Here is a 25,115-nt window from a genome sequence, read left to right on the forward strand (position 1 = left end):
TGGGTTTCGGAGTCGAAAGTGGAACAGCAGCCCGAGCTCTCGGCTGCTCTCCCGGAGAGTCCTGCCGCTCTCGGCAGGACGAAGCCGAAGCGTCCACCCGCGCACAAATCTAGGTAACAGAGGCTCGGGCCTTCGCGAGATGGCCGTTTGTGTGTGGTGAAAGCCGCTGGAAACCCGAAGGCGGCCACGAACCAGCGACCTTTGAGAAGGGGGGTTTTGGGTGGTGTGCGACGGCTTCTGACTTTCAGCTGGGAATTTATTTGCGCAAAAACGAAGCGGCTCAGTTTCGTGTTTGTTGTGCGCTCGTAAGGATGTGTCCGCTGGCGCTGCCGGACTTCGTGCGTTCGCGTCGCGTGTGTGCGCGTTTATCCTGACGCTGAACGGCTCAGCCAAAAAGGCCAAAAGGCCCCGAAAAGTGCTTCAAGCCAGGCCACTAAAAAGCAGGCGAATTTCTCAAGTGAACGCCAGTATAATCATGCATATTTACAAATGATAAAAAGTCTAATAAAATGAGGCAGTCAGTGTCGAGTTCCGTGTTAAGTTTTTATTTGTGTTCGTGTGCTTGGCGAGTACCAGTCCAATCCAAACTATCAAAGATCTCGAGGAATAACCAGTAACTAGTCGAAGATCTTGGGCTGCAGAACATAAAAACCAGCAAAAGGTGGTTATTTCCCGATTTGGTTTCAGCTTGACCCACAAGCATAACTAAGCGATTTATAATGGAGGGAGCTAGTGAAAAAATCCCCACAGTCGTACTGCAGCATATTTTGCATTTCGGGGGGGTTTGGATTTATGCTGACCCACTTTGTGGTACGATTTCCCTTTCAATTTGCGTCTCGAGGCGAGTTGGCCAAGACATTTCGGGCAACTTATCCCTCGGCCATCTCAGTTAATTAGTTTAATTAGTGAGTGTTGGGGGCGGTTGGTTAGTCGGTTACTCGGCTTGCCGGCCCAGAAATTGGTTTGGCATTTCGGTCGAAAATAAAGACCCTTTAGAACAAAGTTTTATTTTAAACTGCTGACCCAGGATTCGGTCATGCCCTGCCGCTAATAGCCGACATTATTGTTAGAAGGGACTTTGCGGAGCTTGGGGGAAAACAACAAAAGGCCATCCGATCGACTGTATGTGCCATTGAACAAACACCAAGCCGAGAACCCTTTTTGCGCCATTTTTCTTAATTCCATGGCTGCCATTTGTTGGGGCAATAAAAGCCAGCCAGCGACTTGAGACATTTCGTCGGCAACGGAGAATAAAAACCAAAAAAAAAAAAAAAAAAACAAAATAAAATAAAATCAACAACAATGGCTAGGAAAACTAAAATAAATTTATTTGCTTTGCCACTAAATTTGCGCTGATTTCGGCAAGCAGCTCTTATTGCCTCGACTACACTTTCGCATTATGTTTGCCCCACTCAAAAAATGTTTGTCAACAAAGCCAGCGGAGCGCAAAAATGGTTCTTGGACCCTGGAAACGAGAGTGTTTGTGTGCTTAACCTTTTGCGAAGGAAAGGGATTTTTGGCTCGAGTGCGGCACACGTTCAACTATTTTAGAATTTGCGGCACGTGCCCAAATGGCAAACATCAGCAAATAATAAAATAAATTCAGGCTGCAACCGAATCTAAAGCGAATTAGTCAAGTGTCCTTTGCAGTTTGCAGTAATGCTTACACGATGATTAGGCGTGTGTGGCTGGCATGTGATAAATTCCGCTGAAGAGCTATGTGTAATAATTTCATTGTTGCACTTGCAATTTATATTGCGCTTTCATGGCGGCAACAATTGCAGTTGCGCTTGCAACAAAGGCAACTTGTTGTTGGGTGGTTAGGTGGTTGGGTGGCTGGGTGGCAGGTTGGTTTGTCTGGCGTGCTTTGCTTTCAGCAGCTTTGTGGCAGCAGCAGCAGCACTTGAGTCGCGCAGCCACTGCAGTTGCACTTAAGCTGCTGCAGTTGTTATTTCTATTTTCTCTCTATTTTTCGCACACCCATTGTGAGCCGTCTGGCATTATAATCTCCATCTATATGTGCCACCAAGTGGCGACTGCGGTGCAACCAGAGAGTGGAGAGTAGACAGGTCCTCCCGATATTACACTCACTTGACACGTGTTTTTCCGCGTTTGTTTCTGCTTGAAATTTAAGCTGACTCAATCCATTCGAAATGAATGTCCTTGCAGGACATTCGCGACACCTCTGGCCGTGCTAATTAACCAAGTTCCAGCATTCCCATTTAGCCGACTGCTTTTCTTTCATGTCAAAGCATTTAATTATATTCCTCCTGCATTTACCCGCTCTAACTTCTGCTCCACTCTTTCGCATTTTTTTGCTGCTGGACTTTGCCTGATTTATTTATGCATTTACCTTTTGCGAGTTGGCCAACGAGGAAGCTGCTGTCATGCTGCTGGTTCGTTGTCTTAATTCATTTTTTATTCCAACGTAAATAAGCTGTAAATTACAACTTCTGTTGCTGTTGCCGTTGCTGCTGTTGCTGCTGCTGCTGTCCTTTGCATATTTTGTATGATTCTACTCCGACAATTCCCGGGCTGCTTGTTGCCCTGCCTCGTGCCTCATGCCTCATGCCTCATGGCAAATGCAGTGCCATATTTTTTCGCTCCTCGCTGCCCTGTTTTAACGTATACACGCAGCAAAATTGGCACTACAGCAGCTTCCGAGCTTTTTGTTTTTATTCAGTGTATCTTACATTGAAATGCAACTAACTATATTTGTAAATTGTAGAATGACTTACAAGTAAGAGATTGTTAACTAAAATCATAACTCACAATGATTGTAATTTTTTTAAATTTATGTAAATCATTAAGCGCATTCTAATCCCAATTCTTGGATTAATTTCTCCCTGTGTCATCACTCACATCTCCCGCTGCTTTCGACTGGCAGCTCGTGCCTTTTGCTACTGTTTAATTTAAAGTTTGCCCCCAAACGAGAGCCACTGCACTTGGAAGTGGTGTTGTCATAACTGCAAATCGGCTACTGACATCCAGCTACTTAACGCTCCTCGCTGTTTTCCGCTCGCTGTTTGGGGCATTCGGGCATGAAAGCGGCTCGGAACTGTCTGCGGACCCAAAGGGGCTAATGGCCAAGAACAGATGGGAGGGAGAACGGGTGGAAGGCGGGTGGAAAGCGCGTTCGGAATTATGTGGAAAATTGAGAAAATGTTGCACGAGCACAACTACAAGTGCCGAGGCACTTTAATTGCCCCCGGCACATTGCGCCACTCTGCAATCCGCAACCGGTCATTACGAACTGGATTTGGGTGGCAGCCCTCCGTGTTTTCTATTTTCCGGCGGGGTTGGCTTGGCCGGGCTAACTTGTTGAGTGGCGGTACTGACGACTGCTCACTGCTGACTGCTGACTGCTGACGGACTGCCACCGGAGATGAGAATGTTTTCCGAGGGGGCAATTGTCGTTAAGGTGCTTAGCGTAAGGCGTTGACTATTTGAGGTCGTCTAGCCGCTACTATTAATGGGCTTCTTTGGCCCATGTCTTCATTAGGCGACCACCTTTTCTGAGAATTACAGAACCCTCGTTGTCTTTGGAAAATAATAATAGCTTTTTAATGGTGTATCAACAACACAGTTCTAAATCTATTTTTGTACAAGTAGTTAACCTTTCCAATCGGTGATAAATCATAAGTCAAGATATGAATGATAAATAAATTTTCGAAGAAAAAATCAATCATAGAAGTATTTAGAGAAAAAAACTACCGGAATATTTTTAGACTCCTCCCTAAATCGATGGCTCTTGTGAAAATTCTCGTTAGTCAATCAAAGCCGTATTTAGGGAAAAAAAATGTGAACAATTTTAAAAAGCTTTTCCTTTAAATATGAGTCAAACAAACTTACGTTAATGTTGTTTCCTGGCCACGGCCAAAACCAATAACCAAAAAAAAAAGCTGTCATGAAAAACTTATTTACACAAAATGAGTTTTTTTTTGAACGGGTATTCATACGAGCACACAATGTGGTGTCTGTAAAAAAGTCATCGTGTTTTTGCCCACGCGAAATCCAAAGGTGTGTAATATCGAAAATAACTTCAATTACCACCTGCGGCCGGTGTAATATTTTACAGGCACTCCTTTGGCTTTTTTTAATCAGAAATATTTGTGAATATGGTTGAAAAAAGTAAAAGGCAATATCAGAAATGGTGTTTGTGGCCCTGTTAAAGCAGAAAATTGCAACAATCTGTGCGAAAAACAACTGCAACGCCTAAGGTTTTAAACTATGTACCTTCTGCACTTCACTTTGTTTTCATTGAAACTTCCCGTGAAAGTTACAAATTTGAACTTTAAATTTTAACGTCAACACGGACGGATCGCCAAGGGGGTTAACAAAAAATAAACTTGCAGCCGGCAGCAAACACATTAAAACAAAGTTTTTAAAAGCAACCACAACATTTACGTCATGTGCAATGTGCGGCGGGCTGCGTTGTTGTCAGTGTTGCTTTATTGTTGTTGTTGCTGCTGTAGTTTCTGCTGCACGAGATGCTGCCAAAGTTGAAGGGGGCGCAGAAGACAGAAGGGGCGTGGCAGCTTTAAGGGCAACTCTCTCAGCGTTTTTATAGTGAAAAGCCAAGTTGTTTGGGCCAACAGCAATCGCCATTTGCTGCCACATGTTGTAACTGTTGCCGCATTAAATGTGCAGCCCGCCTCTGGCGCATTTCACTTTTACTGTGAGCCCGCTTTTACAGCCCACCCACACAGTTGCACCACCACCAACACCACCAGCACCCGTTGCACCACCCTTTTGCCCACATTAGTTGACTGCACACCACCAGCAGAGATTTCACTCCATTTTATGCTGTCAGACTTCCGAGAGCGCCGCTGTTCTCGCTTGTTGTAAAAATGCCAAATTCATTTTCAGCATATAAACTCTGGCCCACACACACTCACACACATGCACACACACGGAAACATGAGAGCTTTATGCTCCCCGCTGCTCGGGACTGACATCTTTAGTTAATTTCGCTGCCGCAAAAACTAAAACGAAAGGGATAGTGTCTGGGGGACTTTAGGAGACCGTAAAAGTCGCGTAAATTGAAAATTGAAAAAAACGTTGCCATATGTACACACCCGAAATCGTCGCCAAATGAAAAGTCAGCTATTTACCTAAGCTAGGAAATAAAGCGGATGAGTCATTGTATATTGGAAAAGCTATATATTTTTAAAAAGTTAGTAAAAATTAGTTTAATATTAATAATTCAAGGAGCCAGTTGAAAACCTTTAAGTAAACAGTGCTTTTAAGCACCCGTAAATAAAACTGTTCAACAAATAACCTTTATTTAATTAAAGTCTAAAACCAATAGAGAAAGCAAATCAAATGTGATTCTATTTGCCAAAGCTTTAATTTCCGTTTTCCACTCTCGTATTTGCAGCTCGTTCAAAATGATCACCTAAAGCCAAAATCGGTGCAAACAAAAATCTATGCCGAACCAATCTTGAATAACTATAAACGCATCAGCTCATAACGCAAACATAGCTTAATTGGCGCTGAAAATAAACAAAAAATAAATGTAAATTGATTTCGAAAAAGCCCAAGGGCAGAGAAGCATAACCAAACCTAACCAAATCCAACAAAAAACGCAACGAAAACCACCGCAAAAATTGCTTTAGATTAAAGAGAAAAAAACCCAACAAAAAATCACTCCCAATTGCATCAAACAAAATGACGCTGCGCATATCGGCCGAATACGGAAATCATCGAGGGCTCATCATTCCTGGCTTTGTGCTGCTCCTGATTTTGGCCCCCTTGCCTGCCTCGCGGGCAGGACGCGTCTTCGGTAAGTCCTGGGGAGATATTCAGGGGGATGGGGAACCACAATTACTATCAGTTGTTTGCGGGACTAATTAATGCGGGCAGTTTGCAGCTAATGGAATTTTTAATGCCGCGAAAGACGCAATTTGTGAGGTCCTGTCGGAATAACTTAACCCACCCCTGCCCCAAGACTTTCTTGGTTTCCTGTATTGGTTTCGGGTCAACGGAGCTCATTCACACGGAAAATGGTGGACAGGGATAGGGACAGGGAACTCATGTTCTTTTCGTATTAATTATAATTACAGAAGGTCGCCTTTTTATGCCAGTCGACGTCATTTACATTAATAAGAGCCGTCAATGTCAAAAGTAAACAAAAGCCGTACACTCTGGCTTTGTATTGAAAACGCCAACGACATGTTTTTTTTTCTCTCCTTTTTTTTGGCATTGTTGTCTTTTGCTTGGGTGTACGCTTTTATTGGTTGTTTGTTGGGTGTTGGGTGGGATGTGTTTGTCCGCATTGTTGGTGTAATGAAAATAATTACATTTCTTGTACGTGGTTTGTAATGCCGACAGAACAGGAAAAGTCACCAGATTTCGGAACACATTCCGAACTAATTAACTCGCAAATAAATAAGTAAACATGGCAACAGTTTTGTACACATGGCGATAATTTACATTTAATTATGGCAGCATAACTAGTTCTCGGCAACTGCCAAAAAGGGTTGCTCTCGAACATACTCGTCCCCAACTTCCTCCGGAGTCTCTAATTGCAGGCAGGTTTTGTCTGCCCGAGTTTCCCTCCAGTGCCATTAGATTCGGTCACAGAACACCAGAAAATTGTGGCAACAACGGCATTGGAGAGCTGGAGAGGCTGAGCGGACACAATTCGCTGGAAAACCAAAACTTTTGTTGACACATATTTTTTCACGGCCCCAAAAAGTGTGCTTTGAAAATGTGCACGCAAATGAGCGCAGTTCGCTCGTCATCAAGAGCTGCAATAAAAAACGGTTGCAAAAATAGCCGCTGACATAAAAAGCAACCGCGTGAACTAGAGATGGGTATCTTTAAATGGGATTATCCTGGATTAGACAAAAATATATTACCGAAAAATCTATTTAGTTAAAAGAAGTATTATTTTCGATATACCCATCTCCACAACTTAATTATAATTCAAGAGATTTGTCTAATTTAGTAAAAAAGTTTTACAATTTCCCTCAAAAATGTATGTTTTTAAAATAACCTTTTTATTTAGCCTGTTTTAATGAAAAACCAATTTTATTAAAGATTTTAAAATACTGAAAATGATGATTTAGCCATCACTAGCACACAGACACAGACAAATCCAAAGAGCCATCGCGATTACAAATGGCAGTGTGTGCGTGTGTGTATTGGTATTAGGTTGCCAGTTGGCGGCGCTTTTTGTCAGGCATTTTAATGTCTGCTTTCTGCCACAGCCGCAGCAGAACAGCAATAAAACTGTAAGCCGCACACACACAAATACGCACACAACACAACACTCACACACCGAAAACACACTCTCCCTCGGCAACCGCACACAATCACACATTCATATATAGATATATCCGACCATGAAAGCGAAAAGTTTACGCGCTTGTTTGCTATAATTTCGATTGTTTTCACTGCTGCAGCAAATGCAACAACAATGGCACCAGCCAGCCACGCCCCTTTACCACCCACCCACCCATACACACGCACACTTGCACACACATACAGAGCCCAGCGCCTTTCAGTTCCCGGGACAATTGTGCACCATTCTGCAGCAATTTTCGTTTTATTGATGTGCATTGCCGCCATTGCAGCGAAGTTTGATGCTGCAACTGCAACGCACACACACACACACGCACACACAAAATAAGCTGTATAAGTAGCACACACTTTACTTTACTTTTGTTTGCGTTATGTACTTTCGGTTAAGTGCGAGAAATTTATGAAAAACTTTTGAAAATGTTTTCGCAATTAAAGTCCCGGCGACACAAACAAAGCGGGCTTCGGACAAAACGGAGTGTACTTGGTCCACATTACTGTGGCATCTAACGCTTTCACTGAGAACTGGCTTAAATGGGCGTGTAACTGCAGCTGGATGCGGCTAATTGTTGGCATAAACGGTGCCACCCAGTTTGTTTCAGATGCGAAAACAAAAGGGGCTTCCGGCTGAATGTAATCTGTACGGGGGAAATATCCACGCAATTGGTCATCATCGAGGAAGTTTTTATCACGAAACAGTGCATTTAAAACATACCATTTAAAGACAAAAACAATTCGTTGTTTTCTGCATTTAAGAAAGTAAAGTAGTATTTTTTCGAATGACTAGAAAAGGGACCTCTCCCCATCAAACAAATGCGAAAAGCTGTCGCCTCGATACAACATAAACTTAATGGGTAACCAATAAAAACAATGGTGGCTGAAGCCCCCATGAATAAGTCAGGCAACTGTTTTGCCATCTCGAGCATACGAATAAGTTGAATCGGCAATTTTTGCCATCAAGACTTATTTATTGGAGGCACAGCAGAGCCACGTGTGCTTAAGATACCTGGTTCTTTCCCCTGGGGAGCAAACACATTGTCTTTTTGGCCATTTAGGCATAGTCGGGCATTAAGCGCAAATTGGTGAATTGAATGCTTGAATGGCCGATGCCTTTGTTTGCGGCTATTAGCCGGGCTAGAATGTCCTTTTGCCACCCCGCCGCCGATCCTTTTCACACATCTGCAATTACAACGGCAAAGTGTATTGGGCGCACGTCGCAAATCGTTTCGCCCTTGTTTTTTAAATTATTCATGTTATGGCTAAGAGCAAACAGCGATTTAGGGCTCCCTCGATTCGAGGCACGCACTTTGTATTCAGCTCATTACAGCGACGCCGAACCATTGGCGACATCGTGGGGGAAAAACGCCGAGATTTTATTTAGTGTAGGCGACGTCCTTGGCGGCTATCCTGTCTGGAGTAATTTCTTTATTAGATTCATTCAGGCGCTCTAGGAAATTCTCACTTGCCCGGGGCAAAGGCAAAAGCCGAGGGACGGGGACGAGCAACAGAGGCTAAAAACAATTTTCTAAATTAGTTTTTGCTATCCTCGCTCCGGCGAACGAAGCTGCAAAATAGCATAAGAAATTGTTTAAGAATTACATCGAGTGGCCAGGGGATAAAAGTTCCCATTGCACATCCTTTAATAACTTTTAAAGCAACCGGAAAGCTTAAATTTCAGCTTTTTCCCCACACATTTTACAGTAGCACGTAAATCAACAAACCCGCCAACCAATGCCTTACGGTTATGAAAAATTCAATAAAAAGTTAATAAAATGACTCGAAAATGTGTGGCGATTGGGAGTTTTTTGGTGGACTCGCCGGTGCGGCTTTATGACAACAAATTTTAATCATTATAAAATATACAGGAGCGCAAAAATTCTTCGGTCGCCCAAAAAACGCATTCAATCAAAAAATGCATCGAATTTTCACCAATTTCCATTATGCAATATAAACATCCGCCAGTGTTTGAATATCTTCGATCCCTTTATAAAATTGTGAGCCCATTTAATTAGTTTATAATTTATGAAGGAAGTGTTGCCTGTCCACGCGTGCAATTTCGAAATGGTTCTTATCGGTATCTTTATCTTTATTTAAAAAAAAAGCCATATATTTTTGAAACCCTTTTACGTAATTAAAATAATTTTTTGTCACATTATCCGAACTTTCCCTCTGTCAACCTTGGTTTTTATTTACAATTTGTCAACTGGTAGCTCCTCTATAAGTGTGCTAAAATAACTTGCAGTTTGCTTTGCACATCGGCAGGCAAACAGAAATGGCAAATCCATTCGCATTGACAAACTAAAAGTGCAAACAAGAACTGCTTTGACATTTGTTTGGTTTGCCACAGCAACGAGTACATGGTAAATAATGCGGGATATTTGACTTTTCCAAAAAGAAATAGAGGAAACCGAAAATAGAAAATAGTTCCCCCGACACGGACATGCCATGCATGTCATCAAAATATGCCAGAAACGGGGCCTTTTCATAATTTATGCGGACGGGGTGATCACAAAATAGGGTAGTGGCTGTGGAGGCGCTCGGGGTTTTGGGACACAATGTGGCTGGCGATGGCAAATTGATGCTGCTTTGTTGCACCGGCGCCTGTCCATTGGCTTTTTCAATTATTTGAAAAAATTTTGGCGCCGCTTCTGGAGCCTATGGAAAACGACACATGCATATCAATTAGCAGGCCGCTCTCCGAATAAAATTTGATTATTTTCAACAATTGATTGCAGGCGAAAATCAGAAGAGAACCAATCAAGCGATCACGGAACTCTCAATCCGATATTACGTATACGCAGAGTGGACTTGATTTCTGCTTGTTTGCTTCGCCATTTACTAAATCTACGGCTGACCGGTCAGCTATGCCAGGAAATTCAATTAAAAATCAGAATGCCAAAGTCAGAATATGCAGCTGAATATTCATATAATGTCTATATAGTTTGAATGATTTGTAGCGAAAAAAAAGGAAATGTGAACTCAAAAAATATTGGCAAATAATAATGCAGTAAAACCAATGAAAACTATTTCAGCAATGTGAAAAAATCTCCTTTGCAACAAATAAACCAAATTGTAGTCAGTGCAAGGGCAAAACTCCTTTGTTTTGTTTTACTCGTATATTTTTGCAGGCGAAAATTGCAAATAATATTTTACGCTTTTTACACAAATTTTCTACCACGCTGGCTTTTGTCGATGTTGTTGCAGCCTTTGTTGTTGGATTTTCTGTTTTTGGCAGTGTCGTCATCGCCGTCGTCGTGGCTTGCTTTGCATATCGAAATAATTCAGTTACAAGTTTAATTAAATTTTCCGAGCAGTGGCCAACACTCTATGTTTTTGGCTTTGATGGGATTTTTTTCCGAGTGCTTTAGGTAAAGAATATTGTTTAGAGCAGCAAAGAGCTTCTTAAATTATAATCACATCAAACATATTTATGCGCACAATGTGACAAAATTCATCAGTTTGAACCAGTTGAAAAATACTCTAGTTAGACTGAAACGGAAATTAAATTTTCATTACAATTGTCCTGGGCAAAGAGACAATTAGGCCATTGGGAAATTATGAAATTTATGCAGGTCGTAAATCTTTAACAAAGTTTTGGGACGTTTGCCGCTCGAAAAAGCAAACATAATTCCCTGCATGTGGGTCATTAAGCAATTTAATTGCATTTAATGTTGATTTAGACAATATTTCCAAACGAACGGCAACAATTTGAGTAAACAACAATAATTGATTAGACAATCAAAATTACAGCTGTAAATATTGGTGATTAAAAATTCAGTCGACTGGGAAATGCAGGGAAAAATAATAGAAAACTGGCCTTCACCGTTTAAAGTTTTCTCTACGTCTGGGCGACTTTAAAAGCAAAAAGCAAACTAGCCTCGGTGAATAAAGGATCCGTCCTCCTTTGTTATTCCTTGGGCATCATGGGCCCATTATAATCCCGGCTAAGCTGCAGCGATTATTGTCTAAAAAATTCATGTATTTCATTATTAGCCAGGTTGCCGGAGGCCCAGCATTTCCGGCCAGCTCGTCCGCCCCACCTGCGGCTGTTCATTTGCTGTCATAATTTAATTTTTGCCACCAGTCCGGACCAAAACTCACAGACAGAAGCCGAGAGACGAGAGGCGAGGAAGCGAGAAAGGAACGGGCCGCACATCCTGTGATGATGCCGGCCTCGTCCTTTGGCTCCGGCTCCGGCTCCGCATCTGGCTCCTGCAGCATTGTCTGCAGAAAGTCAACATAATCCACAGGGTCCCAGGCACCGAAAATCCCAATGTGGTCGCCGCTGTGGCTCATTAATCCATGCAGCCGAATGGTAGCCCTCCACATGGCTTGTTTTGGTTTTGGTTTTGGCCCCCTCACTCAAACCACCACTAAGCTACACATAAAGAAGTTACTTTAATTTGAGTATTGAATTTTTGAATTTTATAAAAAATTTCCTCACCTCAAATATGGTTTGTGTACATTAAGCATCTTTATCATTTAATAATCTCCCTTCTTGATATAATCTCTTTGGTTGTTAGTGGTTATGTTTGTTTAAATTTTTTTATGTAAAGTATTTGTAATTTAGTATTCGTTAATGCTCTTTAATTACTAGTTCACTACTTTTGTTTAAGTGTTGTTTACTATCCCATTTGCGAGTCCCATAAATCAGCTGCCTGCGGGCAGTTCATCATCATCATCATTATCGTGGTCGCCGCCAAATGAGCGATCCCCCATCTGGAGTCGAAAATTAGTTGCGTTGCGCGCATGAATGTCACCATTTCTGTCGCTCAATTTGCTACACAAATTATGAACACCAAATGGAAATTGTAATAAAAAATGTGACAGAATCACGGAGTCCTGTCCAAGGACTCACTCTTGCAATCGCCGCGGGGCCGCAAAGGATGGGCGGGCAACTTAAACTTTGGCGAAATTGAAATGCCGCTGGCTTATTTAAGCATTTATTTCGGCGACGGACGTCGCGGCGGAAAGTCAATAATGAATAAACTTGCCCCAAGCGGCCGCACAGCTTTAAAAGTCAGCGGCTAACTGTAATGAAATTCGCATAAAAATCATTTTGCCACTGCCACAAAAAAAAAAAAAAAAGATGACCGACTTCAAGCTGCGAAACAGGACAATGGGAGAAATATAAAAGAGAAAAGTTTTAGTTCAGTTTAGCAGATGCCACAGAGAACAAAATAATATTTGATTCAGTTTATTTGTATAAACATTTGTATATGAAAAGTAAGTTTGTAAGGAAATAAAATCAGCACCGAAAATCCTTTTTCTCTGTGCAGCCATAAATTACCAGCAAATTGCAGAGAAAACCAGTCTCCCCCGATGGTGTCCACTGTGCGGGAAGATTTTTGTGTCACCCACTGCAAGTTGGCAAGAGTCCCAGTCTTGGCTTTCGCAGACGGCCAAATCTGGCTTGGCCAAGAGCAGTTCGTGATGTCGCGCCTATCACAACCAATTTACTAACGAAGCAGATAAATCCAATTTCTGGCCGACAGCAGCTTAGCAGCAGCTTCTTTCCACTGCAGCAACAACGTACTTTCCACTGGAGAGTACAATGAAAAATAAATAAGAAGAGCACTTCCGTTTGCTGGGGACAATATCCGCTTCCGGTTGACCGGCGCCTCAAAATCTTGCGGGGGAGTTGCCTATAAAGTTCAACGACAAGTTTATTAGGCTCTTAAAGCGTTTAGCACTCGTAGTAGTGGCTTTTTTTTTGGGGGAGCGGTTTCCTTTGAGGCCTTGTGTGGCGAAAAACTTTGATCCGACTTTAAATTAATTAAATGAAGTAATTACAAAGTGCGCCGGGGCAAAGGAAGCACTCCGGCAGATTGGAGTGCGGTTTCCGAGACGAAGTCAGTTTGACTTGGAAACACCTTTGGCAGGAAACTGCAGCCAACAAAGGGAAGTTGCATTTTTTTTTCATCAGCCACAGCCGCAGGGGGCTGGAAAATGGCAGGATCCAAGGAATCCGTTCTATTTACAGTTCATTGCTGGGAATTTTAATCAATTGCAGCCGGAAGCAAAGGCAGGGCCAAAAAAACAACTCCTTGACCGGCAGCTCCTTGCCTGCGAAGACATTTTAATTTCTGCCACAGTCATTCATTATTGTTTGCCTCTGGATGCCCAGTGAGTTATTATGCAAGTTGCAAAACAATTTGATACTAAGTAAAAACAAAGCGGAGGAGTCGAGCGGAGCAACACATGGCCTGGACATGGCACATTTATTTTTGGGCCGAGGATGGAAAGTTTTAAATTAAATTTCATCTAGGACTGTGCGTGCGAAGGCCAAGATGCACCAGCTGCAGTCTGACCCAAATACCAGGCCAACTTCTCCTTATACTCTCGGCCCTTTTTCCGACCGCACTCGATGGATAGATAGCTGCAGATACAGATTTTTGAGTCTTTGCCAAGTGCCTGGTTTTCACTCGGCCGGCTTTTGCATTGGATTTTTATGCGGATAAATGGAGAAAAGGGAAATATTGAATTTATGTTTATCAAGGTATAGCTTATTACAAATATTTGTGGACCAGATAACTTTTTAATAGAACAGGAGTTCTATCTTTCATTTAAATATCTAATTAAAAATGCAATCTAATATTTATTAAACATTTTTGTGGCTTTTAGAAAATATTTGTAGTTAATTTTTTTTTTATCTGTTCGAACAACAAAGAACGCAGTTTCAGAGTTTAAATCTCCCAGTGGCTTAAAGCCGCATCGAAAACGAAACTGAAATCGAAATCGCCTCTGGGCGGCGACTTCCATCATAATACAATTTTTATAATTTAATCAAGCTGAGAGCTGCATGGCATCATCGTCCGATGTGCAAATAAAAATAAGTGCGACAATAAAACAAAAGCCAAACAGAAGCGATGCCGTGAGTGGAGATTAACAATGGAGGCGTCGCAGTTTTTACGAGCGTCGAGAATCAGGATGATGACGATGACGATGACGAGAACGAAGAGGAGGACGAGGATGTCCTGGCATCCGTGGCACGCATTTGTCATACACTTTTCGGGGCAATAAAAGGATCCCGACGAAGGGTTCCCCGGCGGCTGCGAATGTTGCTTTTGTTTCCCGCTTTTACGGCCGTCGCCTGTCAAAGGGAATCCCTCAGATGCAGAGATACAGATACAGATACACACACAGATACGAGTGCTAGCCGTCTGTCAGGCGTTTTTAAAGCGCTCTTTTGAGCTTTGCGAGTCATAAATCTATTAATTTTCATTACGCAATTACCAGCGAGCTGTCAGAAGGTCAGCGTGTGTGTGCTAATTACACGACAGCTCCCTCGATCAATCAAATTCCGGGGGATATAACTCGGCCTGGAAGCCCATGAATGTTGTGATTAATCGCCCATGGATATGTACAAATTTATCATATAAATATTAAAGTAGAGCCCACGATTTTTCATGAGGTACGACCACGTGGGCACCCAACCACTCACACAAACACAAGCGCACTCGCTCGCATAAAACCAATTCGACAGTTAGTCGGCTTAAATCCCCTCACACACACACACAGGAACGTCTATGTATTTGTTTGTATCAAACATTTGATACCCATGAATATTTTAAAAGCATTTCGAAAATTGCTAACAATACAGAAACAGAACACGAGCGGAAATAAATGCAATACATTTGAATAAACAGGCTTACACATACTTAAACAAATGCACATGTTACGATACGGCTGGTTGGGTGACTGAATGTGCGCCTGTGTGTGTGTGGGCCATGTCAACCACTTGTTATTTCCAGGATGAGAAGGATGTTCGTTGCTGTGCGTACAATTTATATCCGATTTTAATATTGAATTTCTGCTAAGTCAAAGCCAAATGAACTTTGTTGTTTTGCCGAGAGAAATTGGCAAAGGGATTTGCCCAAATAGGTTGCCAGGCAACTGCAGCACGGATTATCTGCCAGTGTAAGCCCCCAGTTAATGCACTTGAGAAAAAGAATATAACTGGTTGGAAGAGTACCTTCAGTGGCTTTAAATATTTGAAAACCCTTAAAAATTCAAAAGTATGATTATATTTCAATGGATGATATTATAACCTGCAAAAATAAATCCTTTTTTTTATAGGTTCATGTAATTTTTCTCATTCCTCCGTGTGCCTTTTCTTGCCCTTCTCGTCGAAGTAAAATCGCAATCGGATATGATTTATAAAACATTTACTCACATGCACGACAATGTCCTAACAAGCTCAATCATTGTGCCTATTTACCAGCGATATATCTAAATCGGGACGATAATGCCCATATGGACGGGCACAGTCGCGTTGCCAACGAAATTTGACTAATTAAAGCGCCATATGAATGGGCGGATCGGAGTAGTGTGCCTTTCAAAGGAGCAACTTGCTCACGTAATTGCCGGGGAAATCTAATCAGACTTTCTGATGTTGTTGCCATTAGGGGCATGTGTGTGTGTTTGGTTGTGTGTGGGTGCGATGGGGGATTTTCCGGCGAAAACTTCTCGCATGTTGGGGCCCACGCGCAAATGGAAATGCATAAATCAAATTGTTAGAGATTGGTAACCAAGCAGAGATAAACGCGTATTATTATGCCGTCAGATGGTTAGGGCCTGGGGCTCGAGCCAAATGTCTGGTTCTGGCCTTACCCGCTGATTCATGTTTCTTATCATTCATCAATCAATCGGGCGAGGATATTGTGCCATTATTAATAGTCCCAGCCTATGGACGGGATGTGCTGGCAGCATTTAAGCAGCTCGGGGCCTCCGGCCTTTGCTGCTGCTGAAAACTTGCGAAACAATTTATCGAGCGGAACGCAAACACACAAATAAGTGGGCAAAATACACGTACTGTGCGGAGAAGTGCATGTGCATCAGGGTGATTCATTAAATACAATATTCAATTTAAGTTACTACAAAATTAATTATATTTATGTATATCTTCTAATTTATTTTCATTTATATTACTGAATTTACTGCAATGTTGTTACTTAAAAGTAAAAAGCAAATTATTTTAGTTGAAATCTTTTCGGTATCAATACCTTATGATTTCTTAAATGCAATCACTGTTTGAATAGTATAAATTACCTTGATAAGATTTTTTACCTTGTTGTACCTTAAATACCTCAAGTGCATCATAATATTTCCCAAAAATACGTAGACCCACCCTAATGTACACAGATGCAAATTGATGTCGACAGGCAACCCGAAAGGCGTTGTGTTGGCACAACTGGAAAAACTTTTCCCGGGCATCAGAATGCCGAGTGCCAGGCCCAGATTTTACAGGATGGAGAGGGGCTAGCGGAAAAGTGGTGAGAGGGGGAAAGAGGAAGGGGAACCCCACAGACAGGCCGACCAAGACCAAGTATTGTCCTCGTGGCCAGGCCACTTGGCGCATTCCAGACAAGTGAAAACTTGATAAACTGGGTCAGCCCAAAGGGGGCGGTTGGGTCGAAGGAGGGGTTCCCCTGCTTATGCATGAAAATCAATCTAAATGCAGGCCACAAAGCTGTGCCAGCCGGCTCCCAATTAATGCATTAAGAGCTTACCAAGATATATGGAGAGCATTGGTCGGCCGTTAAATTGCCGATTAGGTGAGACCTGAGAATGTGTGTCGCGGTGTCGACAACTTGACTTCAATCGGTCAACCGATATCGCAGCCATAGCTATTTGCCATAAGCCACAGAGAGTGATATAATTATTTGACTTTAGGCTTAGATTGAGCTATTTATTCTGTTAAATCTGCAAGGTTTAGTGATATTTCCTTAAAGAAAAATTCCTACATGCAACCAAACACGAATAAGGAAATAAAAAACAGAAAAAGGTTACCCAGTTGTTTTGAATTTTATCAAGGAAATTTAAATAAAAAATGTTTTCACTTTATGATTTCATTGTTGGTAGCTTCTTTGTTAAAAACTTTCTAGGTGAAATTTTTAAAGTGGGTCCACGTTAAGGGTCGTGCCAGTTTAACTGCGGCAAAATTCAGACCGAAATATAATACAGTTTGCACGTTGACCGCATTGCGCTCGACTCCCCCTTTTATCCCCTTTGCGAGTGGGGGCGTTTTGGCCAAGTCAAAGGCAGCTGGTGGCCCGCAGTAAACGTTGACCGCATGATTTGTATCTCAAATGGGCCACAAATGGCCACAACACACACTACCCGATACACACACATATACACACACCAAGAGAAGCTCATAGAGTGGCCAATGCAAACATTTATTGCTAATTGCCGAAAGGACATTTGCATAAACTTAACAAAACCCAAAGTTTTCCATGTAGGCAAACAAACAAACGACAACTTGACCACACAAATGCACTGGCCATCAGGCGTCGTCTTTTGAGGACGTGGGCGCTCGGTCGCCGTGGGCGTGGCACGTGGAATTTCCCACCCACACACAGCCATAAACATGATTCAATTTGCGAGCTGCACAAACTTTGGCCGTTCCCTCAATTACCAGTTTATAATTGATTTCCCCCAGCAGAGTTGAAAGCGAACGCTTTCTAAAACGTTTAAAAGGCGAAAATGCTTTCGTTTACCGCTGTCGATCATTCGAAAGCCATTTTCCGTCAAATAAATGTTAGAAAATGCCAACCGTTTGACTGCCGAACTTAGTGGATTGGAAATAGCCATTATCCGCGCAAGAGCTCAGCAGTTGCGTAATTATAGCCGAGTGCAGCGGCACTTGTGCATTTTATTGGCTTTAATTGCCGGCGTCGCACGCGGCGTATGAGTAATGGCAATTTAGGGACGGCTCGCACGAACGTTTGCAATACACACTCCAACTATTTGTTATGCAATGAACGCCTGGCCTACATAGGTGCCGAAGAGTGAGTGAGTGATGGTGCAGAGTAAAAAAATATATAAGAATATCTAAACCTTTATTTAAAAGTTCGTTTTATTATAATTGTATTAAAACTGAAAGCCAATTTGGATATTAAAAAATATGGGTGTACCTTGAACAGAAATAATGGCCTACCAATTCAATCAGATTAAGCTGACATATCTTTAAGGAATTTCTCTTAGTGCAGCTGGTGGTTAAGGGAAAAACTTGATCCAACGCCTGTCCATTTGTCCTTTTATCGCACACGCACATAAATTGACCAAATTAATGCGAAAACCGAACACGCGCCAGAATGGAAGGGAAAGGCATACGGAATGGTATACGGAATGGTTCGGAGGAGCAAAGGTTTTCCCCGGCATGTGTTTTAATGAAGAGCTCGAAGCGGGGCCCTTACTCAGACTTTCCCTTTGACTTTGACTTTCGCCTAACGATGACATCAATGGAGGCTTTCTCCTGACAAAAGATTTGGCTAAGTGCCCTTATCAAAGTGACAACAGGCGCAACATCGTTTCGCCCTTCTGTCGTTCTTTTATTAAGCCTCAAAGAGTATGAGTACAGTGAATATTTGTCATAAGAGAAAGAGGTTCGAATCAATTTGATTATAAGCAATTTTAGTTATATTCGTTGTACTATTATTATAACTTAAGCTTGTATTTCTGATTAATTTGTAGTATTTAATACTATCCGAACCATACATTTTCCCAGTTAATAAGTCAAATTTATCTGTAAAGGGACTACGCACTTTATCGCTTAATCTTATTTCCTCTTGCTATTTTCCGGGCTTTTTTCATCTTTCGACAGCCCGAAGACATGCAATTTCAATTCCTATTCGATTGTATCTTGCATTTCAGGACGCACTGTGCATCCGGAGTTATTGATAAAACTTTCTGGACTGATGGCCCACCCACAGCAATTAAAAGACCGACAACAATTTGTTTGTGTGGCAATAGGCCAACCGAAAAGCGGAGAACAATAAACCATTTGCATGAAGTGCAGCACAAAGTAAAGAAGGGACCTTTAGACCAGAAAGCGTTGCTCCACATAAAGCACAGGAAATTGTATTTTTATAGAGATTGAAAGATAAAGAGCGAAAGCAAGTCAGAGGGAAATGAAAATCTGTTTATGAAGTCATTGCGCCGCCAATGGGGATATCAAGACCACCGAAATCCAATGTTGCTGCTGCATTTGCAGTGGCAAGACTCACGGCCTGTTTTAGCTGCTTTTATATCCGGAATTCCTTGCACAGCTTTCTCCGGCTTCTATTTGCCATTTAAATGGAAAATTTCGAGTGGCGTTTGCAAACAAAACGTGGCTGAAAACGCGGCGAAAAGTGGGTGAAAATAAGCCACGACGTCTGGCCGGGAAACTCGAAAATTACATCGGGGGAAAAACAGGGGAGGGGGGAATCTGCCCTCTGCAATTTTTGCAATTACAAGCCGGCAATTTTCATTGTTATGGCCGTAATGAAAATGGCTGCAACCATTTTTGGCTTAGCCCGGGCATTTTATATTAATTAATATTAAACATAAGCAGCGGAGCGAGGGCGGCGGAATGAAATTTGCATTTTGACGTTGCAATTTGATTGATGAAAAATGTAATTAGTTGCCTGACAAACTGTGGGTGTGTATGTGACGAGGGGATGAGGGGTTAAGGGGGCCGAAAGCAAACGCATAATTGCGCAAATTCCTTGCATAGTTGAGCTCTGAGCAGCGGAGTTCCAAAAATTAATGACAAGTCCGCCAGCTGGCTGAAAGAACTGTCAGCATTTGTCTTGGCCACAACTTGCTGCAATTCATTTGCAGTGGCGCAAGTTTCGAGCCACTGACCGCAGCAACTTTTGCAAGTTGCAACTCCCGATTGCCGGGCACTTAAACTGCGGAATTTTGCCAGCTCCATATTGACATTGAGTACGGGGCAGTCCACTAAAAGGCGAGGCAAATAAAACCCGAGCTTCTTTGTGGTCATTTCATTATCGAGTCGCAGCTGCAATCAAACCGAATGCAACAAAATAGTTTAACACCCGGACGCCTGAGTGAATTGCCACGGAAAAAGGGTACAATGCCACTCGGCTTGGCTTTGTCCTGCTTAATGCTGTTAGCAGGAAGCTGCGGCATTTGTTTACTTCAATGTCATTCAGGCTGACAGCCGGAGAAGGATGGTGCACTGAGCCAAATCGCCAGCCAAACATTTCACAGATGCACTAAATTTCAGCATTATAGAGGTCATCTAAGGCATCTCAGTCAAGTTTCTACTTCCGCTCAGTGTAGGGGCCAATCAGTTGACTTGGCTTCCACTCTGCTACCGAATAAACAAGCCAAAATCACAAAAAACGACAGCGCGACGACAGACGCAAACATTTTTGGACTGCAAACTTTTTCACTTTTCGCTTCGTCTCGTTTTGTACTCCAGCGCGCTGCTTTATTTTTTATCGCCATTCCCCGTTTCATTTTGATAAATGGCTACTGCCCCACCCCCGCTGCTGCCGCCCCCTTCCTTGTTGAGTGGGCGTGTCAACCGAATGCCAGCCCATTAAGCCAACTTGGCTGGAGCTTGTTTCTGGCTGCCTCGACTGACCCAAAATGATTTCGGTTCGAACAACTCCGGTCACTGCAATTTAATTACTGTTTATGCATAATGATCGTTAGTTTTGCCTAATTAAGCACCACTCGCTTGGCAACGATAACATTTTCGAATCGAATCCCAACCGAAACGAAACGAAACGAAACTATTTTCGGGGGGGCCAGAGAGGCTGTCAGTTGTCGGGCAGCACCTCAAATTGAAATGGAATGGAATTGCATTGGGTGGACAATAAATTATGCAAATCAAGAAATTACCTGGGTGGCTTCGCTTCGCTTCGCTATGCTTTTTCGAGAGCGCGTCAGGACTCTCCATTAGTTGGACTTTGTCACCTGTCAGCCGCTTTTCGACCGGACGGCCAGTGCAAAAACATTTGCCAATTTGCATAAAATTTGTATGCTCATTTGCTAAATTCACAAATTAATTGCCGTCACACTTGCACACGTTGCGCATACGACACGTGGCCGGACAGTAAATTTACCACTGCCTAATGAGGCAGTGACCAGGCCAACCGCACATGGCGATAGTTATTGAAAGCTGCCGAGCGAAACGATGCACTCGAGCTTTGGACGTCGATCGAATGGCATTATATGGAATCAGTAACTGCCAGGAAAGGAATCTCTGCAACTTATTTATAGCCTAATCTTCAAACAATTAACTATATAGCTTTTAACACCTCTCACTTAAAACCACATTAAAACTAGTGTATACTTTACTAAAACTTTAGTGATGATATCTCCAATAACTACTTATTGCTATTTGTTTATAGTGTTATTTTCGTTTAATCTGTTGTGGCTACGAGTATTTTCTTGGTAAACCAATTAAGTCAATTACAGAGTTCTGAGTGCAGCATAATACACAAGCTGTTAGGTTTTCAGTTCTGTGGGCCACAAACTCGAGCTCAAACTTAATCCACTGCTAAGCTGCTGCTTAAATATAAAGCAAATACCTCCAATTAATTGGAGCAGCAGTGATTTTAAGCTGGCTGTCTCCCGCTGGGCGGACGACCATTGAAGAACCGCCTCGAAATGTAATTTCCTGAATTGCAGTTTTGAATACACAATTCGCCCACTGAATGGGGCTGCTCCACGGCAGACGACGTGCTTATTGGAGTGACTATGGAGGGCCGTGGAGGACCCTCCCCGGGCACACACTACCGCTCAGAAAAGGACTCTGAATGCTCGAGTGGACAGGTAATGGAAGCTGTCAGAAACTGCGACATCACCGCTGTCAGTGGCTCGTTTTTTGCGACATTCCCGGGCAAACAAAGAGCGGAAAAGGAAAATATGAAAATGCGTGGAAGAAAAGAAGCAACTTATTTGCCCAGGCGTATGCAAATTTATTCACTTGGACGCAAATAATACAATTTCAATGGCATTAATGAAAACAATTTTCATAAATGAATGAAACCAACAAAAAGCGAGAGGCATTCAACGAGCCGCATCAAATTTGGTGCATGCGAAAGTAGCTTAATATTTAAATGACAGACAATTTTTTCCACTCAAACTTTATTTCCAATGGCAACTGTACTGCTTGCTGTTTCTCTTTTAAATAGATAACAGTGTCATATCATATTTTATGGTCCGTAAAACAGATATAATTCATTGATATTCAAGTCAAAAAACATGGTTAACTATTATTCGTTTTCAAATCTTAAGCAAATAAATTTGTTTTATAGACTTTATCAAGTTATTTATTTACTATCGATATCTTAGTATTTCTTATCCCTCTACAATAAATAGATATTCATTAGAATAACTAAACAGTAATTCAGTATAAAATTTTTTTTTAGTTTATTTATTGCTGATAAAAATTGATTGGTATAATTTAGAGGCTCACATAGGTTTAAAACCCCAATTAATCATTTTTGAAGATATTTTTCAACGTGTTCTTACTTTTAATGGGAGGTGGCCAAAGTTGGACACTTGAAATTTTTCAGTATTCGACGCGGCGGGAAAGTTTTCAGACGAATATCGAACGGCAGGCAGCCGGATTAGAAGTGGGTGGAAAAGTGCAGCTCATTGGGGCGTTTATGGGCGCTTTGGCGTAATTTCTATTATTTTCCATGGCCGGCTGTGGCGCACTCAAAAAGCAAACAATTAAATGTCCAGACTGCGCCCGTGGGCATGCTGTGAACAGAACAAATTGAGGTCAGAACGGGTAAAACCAGTTGGCAGGCGGCAACGGCAACAGCAACGCCAACGATGGAGAGGAAAACCCAAACAACAGTTAAAAGAAAATTGGCTACCGCAAAATGAAGTCGACTGGGAGCTGGAGACCTCAAGGCTGAAACTGTAGCCGAACCGAATGCGATGGGAAGCTGGAAAAGCGGAAAACTGGGACCTGGCCATGGCCACACGCCAAACACTTGTATTTTGGGGTCATAAAAGCAGGGAAAATTGTGCTAATTAACCCTAAAAGAAAGCTTTTCCCAGGCGGGCGTATGTGTGTGTGTGCTGCTGGTGATTCTACGCCTTTTACCTCCGCTTCTCTCTCCGGCGAGTGCATTTAAAATTATTTTGCACATTATTGCCGCTCATTGTTTTTATAACCCAATTGTTATACAACAAACTGTGCGGCTGCTTAGAGGCCTCGTCTGTTGGCAATGCGAAAATAGCTTTTATTATTATGCTGGCGCTGTCAAGTGGCCATAACACGCATACGACACGTTGCCCCGGCCAAAGGAGCCCAAATATGAGTAATTAGCCGTAAAAATACAAACAGTATAATATTTAGCATGTGATTACAGGTTGCTATCGTTATGATAGCCATGCTACAACAATGAATCACAAACAATTTGCCGACTAACAACTTTTAATGTGTGTTGGCAGCAACAAAATAAAACCACACTCACAAAGGCCCTCACGAAAATAAACAAAGTCCTATGCAAAACCCAAAGCAAACGAAATTCCGGAAAAGAAACCGTACACCCGGGCAAAACACCTAAACAAACAGCACGTGGTCCCTGGGTTCCCTTGATATTGTTTCGGCAGGAAAAACAGAAACTCCGGAGACCACCGGGTCTTTAATATTTTTGGTTGATAGTTTTCGGGGAGAGGAGGGGCGGTTTGGAGGGTACAGGCAAATATATAAATGTGCTTATGCCGGGAATTACTATCAAAAAGGCATTAAGCAGCCGTATGCGGCAACGATAAATGCGAGCAACTAAATTTAAATTTAAGCGGTTGCCAGGCACCACCAACCAAACAAGAAAAAAGCCAGTAACACCTAAGTGCACATGAAAAAATATATGTGAAATCGAACGAACCCAAATTTTAAATACTTATTTTAAGGTTAATAATAAATTATTTATGTACAAATAATAGTTGTATGTTTAAGTAGTTACATATTTATTTTCATAAAATATATCTGATTTATTCTCACTGTATTTCGGCGTAGGTAGATAGGTAAGACATACGTGTGCACTCACAGCGGATGTGCGTGTTCGGAAAATGACTGGCTGCCACCTCACCACCAAACTTTCCAACTTCCTAATGCCGCAAAGTCATTTGGCGGCTTATGTTGCGCCTTTCGCAAGCGAACAACCGAACAACCGAACAACCGACCGACGGATCGACCAACCGACAAGCAAACAGTATTGAGTTAAGGTGAAAAATATGCAAAAGGCAAACAGCGACGCCGAAAACAAAACCGAAAAACGGATGCGGAAGTTGGGGGTTGAAAAAAGAGGCGGAATATCGCACGCACAACGCAACTTGCCGCTGATCATTTATAATGCGTTTGCGTTGGCACAACACGGCGTATGGGTAACATGAATTCGGCCTGGAAGCCCATAAGTTGTGTTTGGTGTTGGTTGTCACTGTTGCGTGTGCGGTTGCCATTAGCAGAGGTTCGTTTAACGCCTGGCCAGCTAACCCGCGTGTCCCGCAGACAGGTAACCACTTAGGTATCTGAGTCGTAAGAAGTAAATAAGAAGATTGGCTGATTTTCATACAACATTTTTCCAGCTAAATAAAATAATACAGAGTCCCTACTACAACAAAGTTCATGAACAAAAAGGTAACTAAGAGTGTATAATATTTCACAAGAGAGGAGGATGTACTTGTTGTAAACTCGATTATGGGAAATTCGAATACACAAATAAGACGAAATTTGTTAAGTTAATTCCGAGAAAGTACGATGGCTTTTCTGAATCTCTCAACTTACTCTCTTCTCGTTATTTATTTTTCCTTTGACTTGACGCATAAATAGACCCTCTCGCCTTTCAGCCATCTGCGGCACCCACGCAGTCGCGTTTTTCTCGTCACTGCTCTGACGCTTCGAGACGATGATAAATTAATTGGTTTTTTATTTATGACGCCCGTGGATGCGGGCCTATTGACACTCGACATCCCTGGCTTCTGGATATTTCGGCAAATTGTCGCCACTCGACGCCGTTGATGTGTGAAAGACTCTCCCCCAGTCT

General features: G+C 42.2%; 1 protein-coding gene across 4 annotated transcripts in view; it reads left to right on the forward strand.

Annotated features, from left to right (window-relative positions):
• Positions 1–300: 300 nt before the first annotated feature.
• Positions 301–25,115, forward strand: part of LOC108086531 (tyrosine-protein phosphatase 99A) — a 107,181-nt gene continuing 82,366 nt past the window's right edge. For 3 of the 4 annotated variants that reach the window (XM_017183460.2, XM_017183464.2, XM_017183462.2), the window contains exons 1-2: positions 301–661; positions 5,381–5,785. In XM_017183460.2, coding sequence (XP_017038949.1) covers positions 5,671–5,785 — 115 coding nt within the window. In that variant the 5' untranslated portion in view covers positions 301–661; positions 5,381–5,670. Of the gene's footprint in view, positions 662–5,160; positions 5,177–5,380; positions 5,786–25,115 lie in introns of those variants that run through there. The other variant, XM_017183461.2, reaches the window with a different exon arrangement.

Source organism: Drosophila ficusphila, unplaced genomic scaffold (genome assembly GCF_018152265.1).
Source record: "Drosophila ficusphila isolate 14025-0441.05 unplaced genomic scaffold, ASM1815226v1 contig_791, whole genome shotgun sequence".
Classification (NCBI taxonomy): domain Eukaryota; kingdom Metazoa; phylum Arthropoda; class Insecta; order Diptera; family Drosophilidae; genus Drosophila; species Drosophila ficusphila.